General features: G+C 68.2%; 1 protein-coding gene across 1 annotated transcript; it reads right to left on the bottom strand.

The window, feature by feature from the left end:
* Positions 1-1,340: 1,340 nt before the first annotated feature.
* Positions 1,341-19,916, bottom strand: PDLIM7 (PDZ and LIM domain 7). The gene is given in 27 exon segments (XM_075441636.1): positions 1,341-2,293; positions 2,554-2,669; positions 3,101-3,221; positions 3,395-3,575; positions 3,652-3,886; positions 4,034-4,092; positions 5,068-5,104; positions 5,465-5,616; positions 5,739-5,777; positions 6,515-6,551; positions 6,902-7,428; positions 7,831-7,930; positions 8,123-8,198; positions 8,297-8,386; positions 8,466-8,661; positions 8,784-8,822; positions 9,734-9,770; positions 10,121-10,475; positions 10,477-10,753; positions 10,795-11,004; positions 11,299-11,335; positions 11,686-11,840; positions 12,460-12,476; positions 14,119-14,149; positions 14,458-14,609; positions 18,504-18,610; positions 19,829-19,916. Coding segments are annotated over 26 exon segments (3,468 nt in total). The 5' UTR covers positions 18,609-18,610; positions 19,829-19,916; the 3' UTR covers positions 1,341-2,206.
* Positions 19,917-20,012: the final 96 nt, after the last annotated feature.

The following is a 20,012-nucleotide window of genomic DNA, read 5'->3' as shown; positions in this document are numbered from 1 at the left end:
CCAAGACCCTCCTTCCTGTGCACAAGCTCCTCGCATGGTGCGCAGAGCTGGTGGGCAAGAGCTGCTCTCAGCGCGGGGTGGAGGCACCTTGGGTGGTCGAAGCGCCATCAGTAGGGACCAGAGGCAACGAGGCACCAACCGGAAGGAGCTGAGCCCCTGATGGGTGCAGGCCTTGCAGCGGCACAGGGCAGACGCGTGGCTCTCCGTGAGGGACAGGCGGGCTGGCGGTGGCACCGCGGCTCTGCCCTGGCCTTGCTCCAAGGCCGGGTACCCCCGGGGCTGAGCTGGCACAACCTGTTCCGAGGCCGTGACACCGCGGCAGGCTCTGTCCCGCACGGCTGCCTGCCCTTTCCCTGCCCTCTGCTCACAGGTTGCTGTCCCAGGGCTGGCTCGGCAGGCTGCTCACGTGGGGCCGCGGCCGCCTCACCTTGCCCTGCGCTTCCCCTGACCTTGGCCGCGCTCGGGAACCTCACCACATCCCTGCTGGCCCCGGCCCCGCCAGGCAGGCGCTGGCCGTGCCTGTCCCTTGTCACAGCCGCATCGTACCACTCCTCGGCCCCACGCCACCTCCATCACTGCCACCTTCCCCTCCCCACCTCTGATGGGGCTTTGCGCTCCCGCAGCCCGCACCCAGGAGACGTGGCACCGCAGCCGCGGGCCAGCTCTGGGTGACGCCGGGAGGCGTTTGGCTTCCCGTAGCCAGCTCCTGCCCCTAGCAGAACCTTCCAGTAGATTAGCAAGACAATTTTCCTTATGATTGCTCACCGCGGTAAGAGCTGCAATTATTAATGACCGTTCCAGCTGCCAGAGCGGAGCGGGAGGAGCGGCTCTTCCCCACACCCGCTGCCCCGAGCCCGTTCCAGCCGGAGGTGCCGGCACGGCCTCGCACCCGTCCTTCGGGACAGCAGCTGCATCGCATGAGCAAACGCTTGGCTGCTCTACACCGGCGCGCGCCCAGAGCTGGTGCACGTGACCCACGCGTGCCCGACCCCTTGTCCCCTGCACAGGACTTAGGGCCAGGGCACATCAGGGACCGGGGGACCCCCCTCCAGGGTTGGGCATCTGCCCCATGACCCCGTGCTGCAGCTTTGCCCCCCGGGTTAATTACCGCCTCTGCTAGCGGTCCTGCCTGCTACGACAGGAGAGGGATGAGCAACGCGAGGGGTCCGGCCAGGGCTGGCACAGGCAGAGGAGGAGAAATCCAAGGTGAAGATTTCACCCAGAGAGCTGGAGGGAGCTGAGTCAGGCCCCGGGGGGGAGCGGGACGAGGGCTGAGCGTGACCTTCCCAGGCAGCCACACCTCACTCGGCGAAACCGCAGGCCCCAAGCCAGCCGGCCCTTGCAGAGAAGTGTTTATTAAAGGCACTAAAAGCACCGTGGCTACATCAGCAGCAGCCCGACCGGAGAGCGTGGGTTGGGGAGAGGCGTTTACAGGCCCGGGACGGCAGCGGCAGGCGCTCTTTGGTAGGAAGCTGTTCCCCAGCCTTGCGGGAGCCCGCTGGCCGGCCGGCCGTCAGCACACGCTGCCAGGGTCCGGCTGGGGTGGGCTTGGCTCACCGCCCTGCTTCCCGGCATGGCCGGGCTGGGGGTGCTGCCGCACGCCAGCCCCCGGGGAGCAGCAGGGCAGCTGGGGGGGGGACACGAGGCGCAGACCCCCTGGGCACCCAGCGCAGGAAGCCACTGCAGCAGGCTGCAGCGTGGCCGGTGGGTTGCCACGGGCAGGGGAGCAGGGCCGGGTCTCCAGCCCCACGTGCTAAGCACGCAGCAGGGACGGTGCGGGAGAGCACAGCGCGGGGCTGGGGGGCTGGTCCTCACCCGCTCCGGGATGTGCCAGGAGCAGCCCTGCCCCGGCACTGAGCTGCCAGGCAGCCGGGCCCCGGCCGAGCGAGGGAGCAGCCCTGCTGTGCCGGACCCTCCGTGACTCCAGCCTCGGCACAGTCGCCGCTGCCACGCTGCGTGGCTCAGGGGCAGGAGACCCACGCAGCGTCCCCTTCCCGGGGCTCCTAGGGCCAGGTGGGGGGCACAGAAGCCACCCCGCTATCAGGGGCTCCGGGCTCAGCGTTGCCTCTGGCTGGAACCAGGCAAAGAGGCAGGAGCAAGGGGAAGGGGTGAGGGCCGAGCCTGGCTCCCCGGGGGCAGCGGGGGAGGGGGGGGAGAGGAGCATGCAGGGCCAGGGGCACGCGTGGGCACGGCTGAATCCCACCCCTCACACGTGGGAGAAAGCGTGGCTCTTGCAGAGTGGCTTGTCCTTCTTGGAGTAGAACGTCTTCCCTTCCAGGTTGGTCTGGCAGATCTGGGGAGGGGAGCGCAGGCGGTCAGGTCAGCGGGGCTGAGCCAGCCCCCAGGTCTCCCCCCCACGACCCAAGGCTCAGTCCCACAGATGTCAGGGAGCAGCAGGCTCAGAGCAGGGGCCTGAGCCACCAGCACAGACCCAAGCGGGCAAACACTCATAGCAGCAGGGACCCGCACTGCTGGTTTACCCCGCGCGGGGCACGACTGCCAGGGAGAGCCCCATCCCCCCCCAGCAGCCGGGGAGGGGGGCACAGGGCTCACCGCGCAGACGAAGCAAGTGTCGTGCCAGCTGAACCCCAGCGCCTCCAGAAACCGGTCCCCGGCGTCGATCTTGAAGTCGCAGCCACGGCACTTGGTGCCAAACATCTTCTCGTAGTCTGCGAGGAGAGGCAGAGCCCAGGTCAGCGCTGCCCCGCGCCGCAGCCCCGCGTCCCGGGCACAGCCGGGATGCCACGGGCACAGCTTGCTGCCGGCCCCGGGAGGACGACGGGCGAGACGCCTGTGCCGTGCAGGGTGGCCCTGGCCGCCGTGGGGAGGAGGCAAACCTCATCTCCCAGGATGCAGCACCGGCCTTTGATGTACATCCTCCATCGTCGCCATGGCAACATGGGAGCGATGGCACTACCCGGCAGCCCAGGAGGACCAGGATGGAGGGCTCGGGGCCGCGGGACGGGGGTCCCTGCCTGCCCCATGGCCAGGGGGAGCCCCACAGCGCAGGGCAGCTCACCCCCCACCCCCGCCGGCAGCTGCTGAGCCCCGACAGCGCCCGGGGCCACGTGGGGTGACACACTGTGTCCCCGGGTCCTACCTCTCTCGCAGTAGGGCTGTCCCTCCTCCATGTAGAAGGCACGGTTGCGGATGGGAGTTTTGCAGGCAGCACAGGTGAAGCACTGCACATGCCAGGTCATCTTCAGTGCATGCATGACCTCCTGGAGGGGAACTGCCGTCAGCCAGGCTCAGGACCACCCTGTGCCGCAGGGGACCCCCTCCCAGGGCAGAAAGGGACAGGGGACCCCTGGGGATGGAACGGGACAGAGCTGGGGACCTGTAGGTGGGTGAGGAGCAGGGACAGGAGGTGTGGGGCAGGCTGAGGGCCACTCACCCCGGTGATCTTCTTCTTGCACTTGGCGCAGCTGGGTGCGTAGCGTGTGTCGTAGCACTTCGGGCAGAAGATGGAGCCTTTCTCCTCAAAAAAGCCGCCCTCATCCAGCACCTTCCTGCACTGGCAACAGGTGAACTCCTCGGGGTGGTAATAATGTCCCAGCGCCACCAGGTACCGTCCCCTGCGGCAGGACAGAGCCACGTCAGCCACACCAGGCCCAGGACGCCGGCGAGGCGGCCACGGTGCCCAGGGCTCACCTGATGACCTTGTTGCACTTGTAGCAGAGCGGCGTGCGGCCGGGCCCCTCGGGGGCCTGCTGCGCCGCCTGCACGATGGAGCTGCGGTTCTGCATGGGGGTCAGCGTGGCCGGCTGGCTGTGCTTGCTCACCACCGTGCTCGTCTTGTCCGGGGCGTAGCGCTCGGCGAACGAGGGGTCCACAGCCCAGGGCGGGCGGCTGGCAGGGCCAGGGGTGGCGGCGGGGGTCCTGGGGGCTGCGCGCACACACACACAGGTCTTCAGGACGGTGCTCCCGATTCCCTCGGCAGCCCCCTGGCAGCGCCCGTGCCTGGGCAAGCAGCATCCCCCGGCACCTCTGCCCCTCTCCCCCCGCCCAAGCCCAGAGGAAATGTTTTGCTCACCCAGTCCTGGCTCTGTCTTCATTGCTGCTCCCGGGGACGGGTCCAGCACGGAGACCTGGCTACAGAACAAGCCGTTAATCCAGCCTGCCCCGCTCGCCCCTGTCCCCACAGGCCCGTGTGTGCTGGCAGGGACCCCCACCCCAACAAGCAGGCAGGGGCCGGCCAAGCCCCCGTGCCCAGCCAGCAGCTGGTTTGGTGACAGGGGACCAAGCCAAGCGCCTTCAGCCTGGCGGAGACGCAGCACCCCCGGGGTCTGCGGCAGCCATCACGGGGGTCTGGGAAGCGGTGGGAGGGAGCGCAGGGACCCCAGGATCACGTGGACCCCAGCTGCCCGCTCACACAGGACAGTCAATCCCGGCCGCGCCAGGGAGCAGAGGGGCTTGGACCTGAGCCCGTGCAGAGCTGGGGACAGGCAGGGCTCTGCCATCCCCGCCAGCTGCGAGTGCCAGAACCGGGCTTGGGAGCAGGCAGGGCGAGCCAGGGCCAGAGCAGCACGGTCCCCCTGCGCAAGGGGACAGGGACAGAGGCAGAGCTGGCAGCACTGCACCTCTGCACGGCAAAGGCGAGAAGCAGATGGCGACAAATACGGGAGCATTTATTTGTGACAGAGCTAACTGGGCAGAGCTGGGACCCAGGGGTCACAGTGCCAAGGCAGGAGGCATCACGGAGAGCCAAAGGCAAAAAAGGAGCTGCGCACCCTGCCTGGCACGAGGAATGGCCCCCACAGTGCCAGCTCCCTTCCTTGCCTCCACGCAGCGCCTGGCACTCACGGAGAAGCCAGCGGCACTCGCCCAGCTCTGCCCGGCAACCCCACGCCAGGCTCACAGGACATTCATGCGTCCGATGCAGGTGCTGCACAAACATCACAACACCCACAGCCAGGTTTTCCCAGTGCCACCAGACCCCACCCTGCTGTATCCGAGACACCACAGCACAGCTTGGCATCCCAACTCGGTGCCAGCAACACACGGGGGCCTGTCCAGGACACGCAGCCCCATGGCTCCTGCTGCCGCCCGGGCACACGCTCCCCTTACCTGGGCTGTTTAATAAACACATCATCAAGATCCTCCACTGAGAGCAGCAGGACAGAGAGGAGGAGACACAGTCAGTCTGCGGCAACCAAGGCACAGGGACAGCACCAAGGGAAGGGAAAGGAAGGAAAGGAAGGAAAACCGACCTCTCCTCCCGCTGCCCTCCTGCCCCAACGCACAGCCCTGCCCGGCCACGGGGCACAGCACGGCCCCAGCCCAGTGCCAGCACCACGAGCCCACACACAGCCCCGGGCAGCTCCCACTGCATCACCCGCCCCTGAGGGGTCAGACAGGGCCAAAACCAAGCCCTGCTGCCACGTCACCCCAAAGCCTCTAACGGCTTCTGGCTACCACACCAAATCCGGCACCGCCAGACAGCGCCGGCCCTGCGGGAACTTACGGCCGTCGGTGCCCGTCAGCCGCGCCAGCTTGAGGAAGGAGCGGGACTGCGAGGTCCCGGTGCGCGGCTGCCAGTCCGCAGCATCCTCCATCAGCCGCAACTTCCCGGGGTCACACGGGGTGCTGGGGGGCTCCAGCGGCTGCGGGGGCTGCCTGCGAGCGACAGACGCCAGGCGCTCAGCCCGCACCACGCGCGGGCCCCGCTCCGGCACACGGCACCGCTCCCAGAGGTGCCGCCACAGGCGCCGACCCCCTTCACAGACCCCGGCACTCACCACTGCTGCCCCGGACCCGAGCTGGACACACGGGCATCCCTGCGGCATCCAAAAACACGGCGGCACAGCATCAGTGCTCGTCCCACGGCTCAGTGCATCCCTCCCGTACGCACCCCCAGCCCCACGGACAAGCTGGCAGCGTTCACTCCACACCTGCTTCCCGGCCACCACCAGCCCCACAGAAAAGCTGCAGACACCCACCCAGCTCTGCCTGGCCGCCCCACAGCCCAAAACACGTTCACGGGACATCGTGCTCCAGTTTCAGATGCTGCCCAGTGCTTCCCAACACCCCCAGCAACGTCTTGCCAGTGCCACCAGCCTCCTCCAGATCCCATTTACTCAAGAAGCAACGGTGCAACTCGGCCTCCCTAGCTCAGTGCCCGCAGTGCCCAGTAGTAGGTCCTGCCCAGCACAGCCAGCACGGGGACTCCCCATCTGGGGACAGCCCAGCTGGGGACAGCCTGCCTGGCAGCCGGGTGCCCGGGCAGGACCCTCCGGAGGTGACGGTCAGAGCAGTGGCTGTGTGCTGGCAGTGCCCGTCATGGGGCAAGCGCAGGGTGGGCTCTGTGGTTCTGCCAACAGCTCGGCTCTGGGGAGAGAGAGATGACAGAGGGAACAGGAGGACAGAGGAGACGGTGAGGAGAGAAGCAAGAACAAGATGGCAAAGAGCTTCCCCAGAGTCACCGCGAGCAGTGACTGCAAATCAGCCGGCTGGGCTGAGCACCGGCTGGGCACCCACTTGGCTCCTGCTGCCGCCCTGGCACACGCTCCCTTACCTGGGCTGTTTAACAAGCTCATCCTCACGATCCTCCACTGAGCGCAGCAGCACAGACAGGAGGAGACACAGTCAGTCTGCGGCAACCGAGGCACAGGGACAGCACCAAGGGAAGGGAAAGGACGAAAACCGACCTCTCCTCCCGCTGCCCTCCTGCCCCAACGCACAGCCCTGCCCGGCCACGGGGCACAGCACGGCCCCAGCCCAGCGCCAGCACCACGAGCCCACGCACAGCCCCGGGCAGCTCCCACTGCATCACCCGCCCTCAAGGATGGACCTCCGGCCGAAACCAAGCCCTGCTGCCACGTCACCCCAAAGCCTCTAACGGCTTCTGGCTACCACACCAAATCCGGCACCGCCAGACAGCGCCGGCCCTGCGGGAACTTACGGCCGTCGGTGCCCGTCAGCCGCGCCAGCTTGAGGAAGGAGCGGGACTGCGAGGTCCCGGTGCGCGGCTGCCAGTCCGCAGCATCCTCCATCAGCCGCAACTTCCCGGGGTCACACGGGGTGCTGGGGGGCTCCAGCGGCTGCGGGGGCTGCCTGCGAGCGACAGACGCCAGGCGCTCAGCCCGCACCACGCGCGGGCCCCGCTCCGGCACACGGCACCGCTCCCAGAGGTGCCGCCACAGGCGCCGACCCCCTTCACAGACCCCGGCACTCACCACTGCTGCCCCGGACCCGAGCTGGACACACGGGCATCCCTGCGGCATCCAAAAACACGGCGGCACAGCATCAGTGCTCGTCCCACGGCTCAGTGCATCCCTCCCGTACGCACCCCCAGCCCCACGGACAAGCTGGCAGCGTTCACTCCACACCTGCTTCCCGGCCACCACCAGCCCCACAGAAAAGCTGCAGACACCCACCCAGCTCTGCCTGGCCGCCCCACAGCCCAAAACACGTTCACGGGACATCGTGCTCCAGTTTCAGATGCTGCCCAGTGCTTCCCAACACCCCCAGCAACGTCTTGCCAGTGCCACCAGCCTCCTCCAGATCCCATTTACTCAAGAAGCAACGGTGCAACTCGGCCTCCCTAGCTCAGTGCCCGCAGTGCCCAGTAGGTCCTGCCCAGCACAGCCAGCACGGGGACTCCCCATCTGGGGACAGCCCAGCTGGGGACAGCCTGCCTGGCAGCCGGGTGCCCGGGCAGGACCCTCCGGAGGTGACAGTCAGAGCAGTGGCTGAGTGCTGGCAGTGCCCGTCATGGGGCAAGCGCAGGGTGGGCTCTGTGGTTCTGCCAACAGCTCGGCTCTGGGGAGGGGACAGAGGAGGACCAAAGAAAAGAAACAGCAACAGGGCACAGCGCTGCCCCATACTCACTGCAAGCACTGAGGGCGACAATAAACCAGCCGGTGGCACTCGCCAAGCTCAGACCAGCCGCTCGGCAGCTCCACAGGACATCGTGCCCCAGGTCCAGGCACTGCCCAGCACCTCCCAACACCCCTAAGCACGCTCTGGCCAGTGCCATCAGCCTCCTCCAGTCCCCATATACCCGAGCGGCTGTGCTGCAGCTCAGCACCCCCAGCTCAGTGCCGGCAGTGCCCAGAGTCCTGCCTGGGACATGCAGCCCTGTACGCAGCTCCTGCTGCCGCCCTGGCACACGCTCCCTTACCTGGGCTGTTTAACAAGCTCATCCTCACGATCCTCCACTGAGCGCAGCAGCACAGACAGGAGGAGACACAGTCAGTCTGCGGCAACCGAGGCACAGGGACAGCACCAAGGGAAGGGAAAGGACGAAAACCGACCTCTCCTCCCGCTGCCCTCCTGCCCCAACGCACAGCCCTGCCCGGCCACGGGGCACAGCACGGCCCCAGCCCAGCGCCAGCACCACGAGCCCACACACAGCCCCGGGCAGCTCCCACTGCATCACCCGCCCCTGAGGGGTCAGACAGGGCCAAAACCAAGCCCCGCTGCCACGTCACCCCAAAGCCTCTAACGGCTTCTGGCTACCACACCAAATCCGGCACCGCCAGACAGCGCCGGCCCTGCGGGAACTTACGGCCGTCGGTGCCCGTCAGCCGCGCCAGCTTGAGGAAGGAGCGGGACTGCGAGGTCCCGGTGCGCGGCTGCCAGTCCGCAGCATCCTCCATCAGCCGCAACTTCCCGGGGTCACACGGGGTGCTGGGGGGCTCCAGCGGCTGCGGGGGCTGCCTGCGAGCGACAGACGCCAGGCGCTCAGCCCGCACCACGCGCGGGCCCCGCTCCGGCACACGGCACCGCTCCCAGAGGTGCCGCCACAGGCGCCGACCCCCTTCACAGACCCCGGCACTCACCACTGCTGCCCCGGACCCGAGCTGGACACACGGGCATCCCTGCGGCATCCAAAAACACGGCGGCACAGCATCAGTGCTCGTCCCACGGCTCAGTGCATCCCTCCTGTACGCACCCCCAGCCCCACGGACAAGCTGGCAGCGTTCACTCCACACCTGCTTCCCGGCCACCACCAGCCCCACAGAAAAGCTGCAGACACCCACCCAGCTCTGCCTGGCCGCCCCACAGCCCAAAACACGTTCACGGGACATCGTGCTCCAGTTTCAGATGCTGCCCAGTGCTTCCCAACACCCCCAGCAACGTCTTGCCAGTGCCACCAGCCTCCTCCAGATCCCATTTACTCAAGAAGCAACGGTGCAACTCGGCCTCCCTAGCTCAGTGCCCGCAGTGCCCAGTAGTAGGTCCTGCCCAGCACAGCCAGCACGGGGACTCCCCATCTGGGGACAGCCCAGCTGGGGACAGCCTGCCTGGCAGCCGGGTGCCCAGGCAGGACCCTCCGGAGGTGACAGTCAGAGCAGTGGCTGAGTGCTGGCAGTGCCCGTCATGGGGCAAGCGCAGGGTGGGCTCTGTGGTTCTGCCAACAGCTCGGCTCTGGGGAGGGGACAGAGGAGGACCAAAGAAAAGAAACAGCAACAGGGCACAGCGCTGCCCCATACTCACTGCAAGCACTGAGGGCGACAATAAACCAGCCGGTGGCACTCGCCAAGCTCAGACCAGCCGCTCGGCAGCTCCACAGGACATCGTGCCCCAGGTCCGGGCACTGCCCAGCACCTCCCAACACCCCTAAGCACGCTCTGGCCAGTGCCATCAGCCTCCTCCAGTCCCCATATACCCGAGCGGCCGTGCTGCAGCTCAGCACCCCCAGCTCAGTGCCGGCAGTGCCCAGAGTCCTGCCTGGGACATGCAGCCCTGTACGCAGCTCCTGCTGCCGCCCTGGCACACGCTCCCTTACCTGGGCTGTTTAACAAGCTCATCCTCACGATCCTCCACTGAGCGCAGCAGCACAGACAGGAGGAGACACAGTCAGTCTGCGGCAACCGAGGCACAGGGACAGCACCAAGGGAAGGGAAAGGACAAAAACCGACCTCTCCTCCCGCTGCCCTCCTGCCCCAACGCACAGCCCTGCCCGGCCACGGGGCACAGCACGGCCCCAGCCCAGCGCCAGCACCACGAGCCCACACACAGCCCCGGGCAGCTCCCACTGCATCACCCGCCCCAGAGGGGTCAGACAGGGCCAAAACCAAGCCCTGCTGCCACGTCACCCCAAAGCCTCTAACGGCTTCTGGCTACCACACCAAATCCGGCACCGCCAGACAGCGCCGGCCCTGCGGGAACTTACGGCCGTCGGTGCCCGTCAGCCGCGCCAGCTTGAGGAAGGAGCGGGACTGCGAGGTCCCGGTGCGCGGCTGCCAGTCCGCAGCATCCTCCATCAGCCGCAACTTCCCGGGGTCACACGGGGTGCTGGGGGGCTCCAGCGGCTGCGGGGGCTGCCTGCGAGCGACAGACGCCAGGCGCTCAGCCCGCACCACGCGCGGGCCCCGCTCCGGCACACGGCACCGCTCCCAGAGGTGCCGCCACAGGCGCCGACCCCCTTCACAGACCCCGGCACTCACCACTGCTGCCCCGGACCCGAGCTGGACACACGGGCATCCCTGCGGCATCCAAAAACACGGCGGCACAGCATCAGTGCTCGTCCCACGGCTCAGTGCATCCCTCCCGTACGCACCCCCAGCCCCACACAGGCACATGCCCCACGCTGATACCGGCAGCATTCACTCCAGACCAGCCTTGCAGCTGCCCCATAGCACGTCGTGTCCCAGGTCCAGGCACTGCCCACCACCTCCCAACACCCCCAGCAACGTCTTGCCAGTGCCACCAGCTGCCCCGACCCAGTGTGTCCAGGACATCTTGGTGCAGCTCAGCCTCCACACCTTCGTGACAGCAGTGCCCAGCGGGTCCTGCCCGGCACAGCCAGCATGGGGACAACCCACTGTAAGGACACCCCGGCTGGGGACAGCCTGCCTGGCAGGGGGGTGCCCGGGCAGGACCCTCCAGAGGTGACGGTCAGAGCAGCGGCTGAGCACTGGCAGTGCCCGTCATGGGGCAAGCGCAGGGTGGGCTCTGTGGCTCTGCCAAGAGCTCGGCTCTGGGGAGGGGACAGAGGAGGACCAAAGAAAAGAAACAGCAACAGGGCAAAGAGCCTCCCCAGAGTCACCGCAAGCACTGAGGGTGACGATAAACCAGCCGGTGGCACCCGCCCTACTCAGACCAGCCACATGGCAGCCCCACACTGGGCTCACGGTACCTCATGCCTGAGGTGCAGCTGCTGCCCAAACATCACAACACCCCTAAGCACGCTCTGGCCAGTGCCATCAGCCTCCTCCAGTCCCCATATACCCGAGCGGCTGTGCTGCAGCTCAGCACCCCCAGCTCAGTGCCGGCAGTGCCCAGAGTCCTGCCCGGGACATGCAGCCCTGTACGCAGCTCCTGCTGCCGCCCTGGCACACGCTCCCTTACCTGGGCTGTTTAACAAGCTCATCCTCACGATCCTCCACTGAGCGCAGCAGCACAGACAGGAGGAGACACAGTCAGTCTGCGGCAACCGAGGCACAGGGACAGCACCAAGGGAAGGGAAAGGACAAAAACCGACCTCTCCTCCCGCTGCCCTCCTGCCCCAACGCACAGCCCTGCCCGGCCACGGGGCACAGCACGGCCCCAGCCCAGCGCCAGCACCACGCGCCCACGCACAGCCCCGGGCAGCTCCCACTGCATCACCCGCCCTCAAGGATGGACCTCTGGCCGAAACCAAGCCCTGCTGCCACGTCACCCCAAAGCCTCTAACGGCTTCTGGCTACCACACCAAATCCGGCACCGCCAGACAGCGCCGGCCCTGCGGGAACTTACGGCCGTCGGTGCCCGTCAGCCGCGCCAGCTTGAGGAAGGAGCGGGACTGCGAGGTCCCGGTGCGCGGCTGCCAGTCCGCAGCATCCTCCATCAGCCGCAACTTGACAGGGTCACAGCCTGGGGTGCTGGGGGGCTCCAGCGGCTGCGGGGGCTGCCTGCGAGTGACAGAGCTGTCTGTCAAATCTGACAGATCCCCACGGCATCACCTCCCTGGGGCTGCCCCGCACTGCCCTTGGCACAGATCTGCAGTACACCAGTACCTGAGATGCCCCACACTGCCTTACCCCCCACACCCCCTACTCCTCCTCCACGTAGGAAGGGCCCGTTCAGGACTGACCACCATTCCTGGCAGTCTGAGACTGGCCCCAGGGGCCACGAGGGGAAAGGTCAGGGCAAGAATAAGCCAAGGTAAAAAAAATCACCGTCGGGCAAGCTGCACGAGAGCCCCATGAACACCTGCGGTGCCCACGGCAGTGCTGCCCGCCTGCCTGGCCCTGGGCAGCGTGCCTGGCAGAGCCCGGCAGCCCTCGCCCAGCCGAGCCACATCTCGGGAAGGGACCACGGGCGAGGACCCTCCAGGGCCCAGCAGCCGGCAGCGACAGGCATCGCTCGCTGTTCAGGCTAGGGACAGCTTGCTGCCGGGAGTGACCCACCGATGCAGGCAGAGCAGCGCGCGCTGCCTGTCCCCAGGCTGGCCCTGCCCCGCAGAACGGGGCACTAGCAGGGAAGAGGCATGCGGGGAGGACAGAGAGAGCAGGCAAAAGGCTTACTGACTTGTCAAGGCTCAGCACCTGTAGGGGAAAGGGAAAGAGAAAGGGAGGAGAGAAAGAAAGAAAACGGAAGGTGAAATTAGATGCGCAGCACCTGAGAAGTTTCCAGAGCTCACCTATGGCCTGCACCAGTCCCTCCACCCCGAGACTCACGCCCAGCTTTCCCAGGGCTGGGAGCACACTGGGATACAGGCGCAGATGCCAGCAGACCATACCACGCCTCCCTCAGCCCCCCTAAACAAGCCTGGGTGCCCAGGGCAGACAGGGCCACGTCCCCCACATTGCCCAGCTTCAGGGTGCCATGGCAGCTCTGGGCAGGGACCGGCAGCTGCTGGACCCACGTCAGCTGGGTGGGCAGGGGCGGGAGCTTCTTCCCCGTGAGCGGGGCAAGGACGGTGCTGCACAGGGCTCGAGGGATGCACTTTACCCAGCCCGTCCCGGCAGCCGGGGGACCGGCAGGATGTCCCCGGGAAGGTGCTGGCCAGTGGCCACAACGCAGCCACCGCGTCCCCACCGCCTCAGACGCCAGCAAGTGTCCTGCTACGGCTGCCACACGTCGTGCCCCGCAGGGCTCTGCACAGGCTGACCCGTCCCCACAGGAGGGACCAGCACACGCGTGGCTGCGTGTCCCCACACGTGACAATCCTGTTGTGCCACCTCAGCACCAGCCATCAGGGGACCCCGGCACGGGCAGCGTTGCCCACTACCACCCCCGGGGTGCCTGGCATGCAAGGCGCAGCGGGGCCGGGCAGCGGGCTCCCCCTGCTCCTCGGGGAGCGGGACGGACAGCAACATACCCATTGTGCTGGGGGGTGCAGGCGGGCGCCAGGGGCGCGTACGTCACGGGTTTCGTCACCAGCCCAGGCCGTGGGTTCGGAGGCGAGCTGGCCCCAAAGGGCCGAGCTGTTTTGTTGAGGGCGGTGGTGGGAGCGAAGTTATATTTCAGGGGTTCAGAGCAGGGGAGTGAGTCCTGAGCGAGACAAAACACACAGACACGGGCTGACACATCAAGCAGCATGCACGGCGCAGCCCTCGCCAGGCAGCGGAGCAGGCAGCCAGGCAGTAAAGCCAGACAGCACGTGCACCTCGGGTACCAGGCTCTGCCAGGCTGGCACCTCTCTCCGCAGGGCACCTGCCCCGGTGACAGCAGGTCACAAGCCCGGCCCAAGGGTCGCTGAAGGATTAGTATGTGCCCCGGACACTCGCTGCTGCCTGCGGCAGGGCGGTGCATACACACACGGATCGCGACTGTCCCACAGCACGAAGGTAAACACATGCGGGTGGCTTCCGTCCAGGAGCCACCGGTCACCAGCCCCAGCCCTGCCTCCCGGTGCCAGGGCACTCCCCAGCACCAGAAAACGCGGGGCCCCAAGACCACGCTGCGCCTGCCCGGCCTCCTCCCCTGCGTCGGCCCCTCCGCACCCGGCACCGGCGGGGGCACAGGCAGGCGGATACCCGCTGGGCAGACCCCGCTTCCTCCAGTCCCCGGCGGTGCCGGAGGTCAGAGCTGCTCCTCCAGCGGTGAGCTTTCCAGCCCTCTAAACACACCCCAGTCCTCAAGAAGCCCGCGGGCCCCAGGAGCAAAGTCCATTTGTCCATCTACGCTCAGAGACTCCCCTCCCCTGCGACGAGGCCGAGCTGCGGCACCAGGAGCGGCACGTACCTTCTGCGGCTTCCCCAGCTGGTTCTGGGCTCTGCAAGAGAGGAGACAGCCGGGCAGGTGCTGGAACCAGCCCAGCCGCCGCCGGGATGCTGGTACCCCAGGGATGCAGCACCCGCCCGAGGGCAGCCACGGCCGGCTGGCACTGCCCCGTGGCTCCCACATGAGGGCTGGCAGCCAGGCTAAGCTTCATCCGGCCAAGCAGAGCCCCTGGACCCAGCCAGGGTCTGCCAGGCTGCGAGCAAGGAGCAGTGACGCCGCGAGATGGGTGATGCCAGGAGGTGGCACTGGGCAGAGGGCCCTGGCTCTGCTCCGGCCGCACCAGGACCCCACGAATCCTACCTGCTCAGGGTGAGGCAGAGCCTGTCGCCGCAGGCGCGGATCCTGTTCTGGGCCTCGATGTGCGTCATGGCGCTGGTGCTCTCCCCGTCGATGTACAGCACCCAGTCGCCCACTCCCACGCCGGCCTGGGCCGCCTTCCCGCCCGGCGTCAGCTGCGGGACAGACCGCGTCAGGGAGCGCCGGGCTGGCCGTGCACAGGGACGCTCTCGTCCCGCCGAGGGCAGGGGTCTGGCAGGACCAGGCTCCCTCACGCAAGGCCCAGCCTGGCACAGGACGCCACGCAGACCTGACCCAGGGGGAGGGAGGTGGGGACCCCCGGATCACCCCCTGTTCCACCCCGTATTAGCCCGGAGCAGCCTCTTCCCCCCCGCGGCAGCGGAGGGCTCAGCGGCAGGAGGCCCGGCCGCCCCTAGGAGCCATCCCCGCGGTCCCGGGCTGGGAACGCAGCGAGTCAGGGCCCGTCGGGCAGCCCACGTCTCGCTGCGAACCGCAAGCATTTCCAGCCCTTCGCCTGGGGACAGGCAGGGGGACGGGAGAGCCCCGCAGCCGCCCCCACTCCGGTCCCGCTCCCCTGTCGCTCCCAGCAGGCGCAGACGTTACCTCATCCCCGCAGAGGAGTGGGAGCCCCCCTGGGCAGGGAGACACCGGCCCCCACCCACGCCGCTGCCCCAGCCCTCGCCCCGCCGGGGCAGCCGGCAGCACGGCCACGGTGCCGGGGATGCGCCTCGGCCCCGGCACGGCTCCGCGGCATGGCTGGACGTCAGCCCCGTGCCAGGAAGCAGAGCCTGCCCTCCCCTCCCGTCAGGGATGCGCAGCCGAAGGCGAGCGGGGCCCGAGCGCCGCACGCAGCTCCCAGGCACTGACAGACAGACAGACAGACAGACAAACGTGGGCAGGCTGTAGCCATTCCTGTTCCTCCAGCACGGAAGAACTCGAGGCGCTTGGACCCAGACCAAGTATTTCCTCAAGTCCTGTTCGACATGAACATAAAAGGAGCGAGCCAGATTCCCAGCGCCGTCAGAGGGCTGAAAAATCCCTGCCGCCGAGCCCTGGCCCCTCCTCGCCTGTGCTCACCCCAGAGCTGCGCTGCTCCCCTTCCCTGCGCCAGCACCGCCCTCCCTGCGAGGTCAAACCCCACACCCAGGCTGGATGCGGCCCGATTCACAGAATCACAGCATGGTCGGGGTTGGAAGGGACCTCTGTGGGTCACCCAGTCCAACCCTGCTGCCAAAGCAGGGTCACCCAGAGCAGGCTGCACAGGACCTTGTCCAGGTGGGTCTGGAATATCTCCAGAGAAGGAGACTCCACAACCTCCCTGGGCAGCCTGTTCCAGTGCTCCATCACCCTCAGAGGGAAGAAGTTCTTCCTCGTGTTCAGCTGGAACTTCCTGTGCTTCAGTTTGTGCCCGTTGCCCCTTGTCCTGTCGCTGGGCACCACTGAAAAGAGTTTGGCCCCATCCTCCTCACACCCACCCTTGAGATATTTATAAACATTTATTAGGTCTCCCCGCAGCCTTCTCTTCTCCAGGCTGAACAAGCCCAGCTCCCTCAGCCTCTCCTCGTAGGAGAGATGCTCCAGTCCCCTCATCATCCTCGTAGCCCTGCGCTGGACTCTCTCCAGTAGCTCCTCAACTTTCTCGAACTGGGGAGCCCAGAACTGGACACAGTACTCCAGATGGGGCCTCACTAGGGCAGTGTAGAGGGGATGCCACCCGCACCCCGCTGCCATCCCCAGCAGGACACGAGTACCTCATCCGGTGCCCCTGCGCCCGCTCCTCCTGCCCGGCACAGGAGGGTGCCCTGGGCGGCCAGTGGCCCCGGCCGGCTCCAGGCCGCACCGCTGCACGCCCCGTCCCGCTGCCCTGGAGGGCTGGGGAAGGCGCGGGGTGGCTACGTGGGGTTGGAGGCAGGAGCGGGAGCTGGGAGCGGTTTCCAGACGGCCGCCCGGGAAGGGGAGAGCGCAGCAGGCTGCGTCACGCAGCCGCACCCAGCCCGGCCAGCACCGCCGTGAGCTCCCCTTCCCTCGGCACCCGCACGCCAGGAAACCCCTTCGGCAGGTGCCAGCTCAGTCAGCAGCCGCGGCAGTGCCAGCGCTCCCGCTTCCCGCCTGGCTTCCTTCCTCCCCCTCCGCCCCGCCAGCCCTTTGTTCCCTGTGCCTCCCTCACTGCACCCAGCGAGGTGCCCACCAGCCGCCCCCATCCAGCGCTCGGGCACCCCGGACACAGACCCACCCAGCACGGAGGGGAGCCGGGCGCCCGCGCAGGGGCCCAGGCAGCATCACCCAGCGCCTTCCCGTCGGCAGCACCGAGGGGTCTCTCCTCTTCCCGGCTGGCAGACACCGGGCTGCGCCACGCAGCACCCAGCTCCCCAGGCGCCAGCCCTTACCCTGCCTCCAGCACAGGCAGCTCAGGACCACGGCCTCGCAGCCTGCCTAGCCAAGGTGTCGGGACCCCAGCAGAGCCCCTCGCCGTGACAGGACCAGAGTAGCTGCTCCCCTGTGTGACCACCAAGCTGCAGCAGCCTCGCAGCTCACCCAGTGCTGTCACAGCCATGGACGGAGCCGAGAGCCAAGGCACCCACCAGTACTGCTCTCCCTCTGTGCTCCCCAGAGCAGGACCCTGCTGCAGCCCTCAGAGCCGGGGCAGGACACCTCCTTCCAGCCCCCTCCAGCACCCCCAGGCCTGGCAGGACAGCCTGCCCCGCCAGCAGTGCTCCAGGGGAGCGGTGGCCGAGGACAGCAGCGTGCTCCAGGCAGCAGCACCAGGGCTGGGGATGGCCCCAGCGTGCAGAGCAGCGCAGGGTCACCCCTTCCCCTCAGACAGGGCCCACCGCCCCACAGCCCACCCTCACCAGAGAGACCCCTCAAGCTGGCTACACCCCCTGGGAATGTCCTCGCTGCTCCTGCCTGCTGCGATGCCCAAGCCCCGAGGGCAGCGCTGGCCCGTGCACACGGCGGCGGGGCCGCTGCTTCGCGAGGCCCCTGCCCTGGGAGGCTCCTCCATCCGACCAGACCCTTTGTGAAGGGCTGGCTCGCGGCCAAGAGAAACATTTTTTAGAGAATCAACTCGCTGAAGCAGCCTCTGCGCGCTCGGCAGGCCCCGGGGCAGCAGCGCCGGTGACTCCAGCCTCGCAGCGTCCTCGGGGTCCACGCTGCGTGCCGGGGTGCCGCAGAGACCTGCGCCCCTCTGGGACGGGCGCACGGCGCTGGGCGCGTGCCGGGGGCAGGCCCCCACGCAGCGCCACGGGCAAAGTCGTCCTTCAAGACGCAGCCTCTGCGCCAGCCACCCCAGCGTCAGCAGCACGGGCGATGCAGTCACATTCCAAGGCTTATAAGGCAATTGCATGGCCGGAGCTGTGGCCAGCATCCACCCAGGGGACTGGGCCGCCCCGAGACAGGGACCCGCACACACCCAGGGGGCCAGAGCTGGCCTGGGCGAGCATCACATCAGGAGCAGCCCACACCAGGTGCCTCAGCCACGAGCAGCCAGCAGCACAACGGCTCTCGCTCGCGCTGGAGAAACGGGCTGGGTTTGCGGAGGGAGCCACGTCCCAGTGCGGGCAGCAGCACAGGCTGCTTCTCCTCCCTGCCCGTTCCCGGGCCAGCTCGGGTGCGGAGCCGGGAGCTGCGCAGCAGGACAGAGGGCAGAAGGGCACGAGCCAGGTCTTGGGATGCTGAGCCCGGTGTCGCAGTGCAGACAGCGAAGCCAGCCCCATGGCTCGGAGACAGCGAGAGCAGCTCCCCTCCCCCTGCGGTGGGCACGTTCCGGAAGGGGCCTCCCCTGCCCCCCCAGCAGCCAGAATGACTCTGCAGAGGCTGCACAGTGCTTTTCATCTGCGGTCCTCTGGCCGGAACACCCCCATGTGGGACTGCAGCTGATAAGGCCCCGAGAAGGCTCCGCAGAGCCAGGCAGGATGCAGTGCTCCCGGGGCCCTGGCTCATCCGCGTCCCCCATACGGCTCTGCCTCAGCCACCCGGACGCAGCCGCCACGGCTCCCACCCACAGAGGCAGGGGAAGGATGGGTGCTGCCAGTCTCAGCTTCTCTTACCCTGGAGATGGAGAGCGGCATGCTGAAGTCCTTCCCTCCCTGCAGCCTGAAGCCCCAGGGCGCCGGCCCGTTCAGCATCACCTTGTAGGACTCCATGTCACCCATCTCTGCAAGGGAAGAGGGCATGATCCTGGCATTAGGGTACATGGGAACAGGCAGGGACAGCAGACGAGGAGGGGGCCCAGCGCCTGGCAGGACGGGGCAGGAGGAGACAGGTCACGTTTCCAGCAGTAACTCCACCCTGACCATCCTACACCCTGCTGAGAGATGCACCCCAAATCTGTCAGCATCTCCTCCAGCAGCACCAGAGCCAAGGGGCTGAGGCTGACACTGACTAGCGCCAGAGAGCCAGGCACAGCCCCTCTGCCACCCACAGCAGAGCACCCACGGGCTCCGCTCGCCTCTCCCAGACCCGGGACGTGCTCTCCCTTGCAGCACCCCAGAAACTCGCGCTGCTGAAAGCCGAGACTGTTTCACACTGCGGAGAAGCGGCAGCGGGTACGGAAGGAAGGGAGCCAGCAGCGTTTTTGCCGGGTGGATTGGCAGTGCAGGAGCTGCGCGATGCCCGCCGAGGCGCCTGGCAGAGCGGCCAGGCGGGCTCTCCAGCAGCCGGCCGAGCAGACGCTGCCTGGGAGCCAGCCCATCGGGGCACACAGAGCCGGGGATCCCGGCGCTCCCCGGCCCCGCTGACAGCTGTCAGTCGGCTCCAGCCTCCCGGCACCCCTCGCCTGGAAGGAGCCGCCGGGCCCCTGCGAAGCCCCCCAGGACCCTCCCGGGGGGGGGACGGGGCCAGCTCCGGGGCTCTCCCCACCCCTCGCCGGGGCCGGCGGGCTCCCGGCCGGGAGGCTGCGGGGCCGGGGGCCGGCGTGCCCCCGCTCTCCCGGGGCCGGTGCGGGCTATATAAGGCGTGTAAGACGACACCAGCCCCGCTCCCCGCTCGGAGGGCCGGGGGAAGGCTGCGTGTCAGGCATTCCCGGCAGCCGCGCAAGCCCCCGGCGAGGCGCCGGGACCGGGGCGGGCGGGCAGACCTCCCCCCGCGGGGCCGGGCTGGGGGTCCTCAGCAGCCCCAGGCTAGGCAGCCCCCCCTCCCCCCCCGCCGCTCCTGAGGGTCCCCCCGGGCCCCGCTCGCCACCCCGCCCCACACAGCCTCCCTCCCCCGGAGTCGGAGACCCGGGCCCCCGCCCCATGGGGCTTCCGGCCCTTCCCCGCACGGGCCCTGCCCGACCCCGACCAACGGCCTCCCCCAGACCCAGGCCTCAGCCCCGCACCCCCCGTTTCCCCAGCCCCGGAGGCCCCATCCCTCCCGCACTTGCTCGCTCACTCACCCGCGGCCGGCCGGGCCCCCGGCGGAGCGGGGCCAAGCGGGGAACGCAACGGAACCGAGCGGAGCGCAGAATCCGGACGCGGGACTCGAACTCGGGCACCGCCCCCGCCCGACACGGCCCCGCCTTATATAGGCTGGCGAGGGGGCGGGGCCGGAGGACAGCTCGACCAATCACGGCGTGCGCC

The sequence above is a fragment of the Opisthocomus hoazin genome, chromosome 22, assembly GCF_030867145.1.
Source record: "Opisthocomus hoazin isolate bOpiHoa1 chromosome 22, bOpiHoa1.hap1, whole genome shotgun sequence".
NCBI lineage: Eukaryota > Metazoa > Chordata > Aves > Opisthocomiformes > Opisthocomidae > Opisthocomus > Opisthocomus hoazin.
Note: the sequence above shows the minus strand (reverse complement) of the source record. Positions and strands in the feature narration are given on the sequence as shown.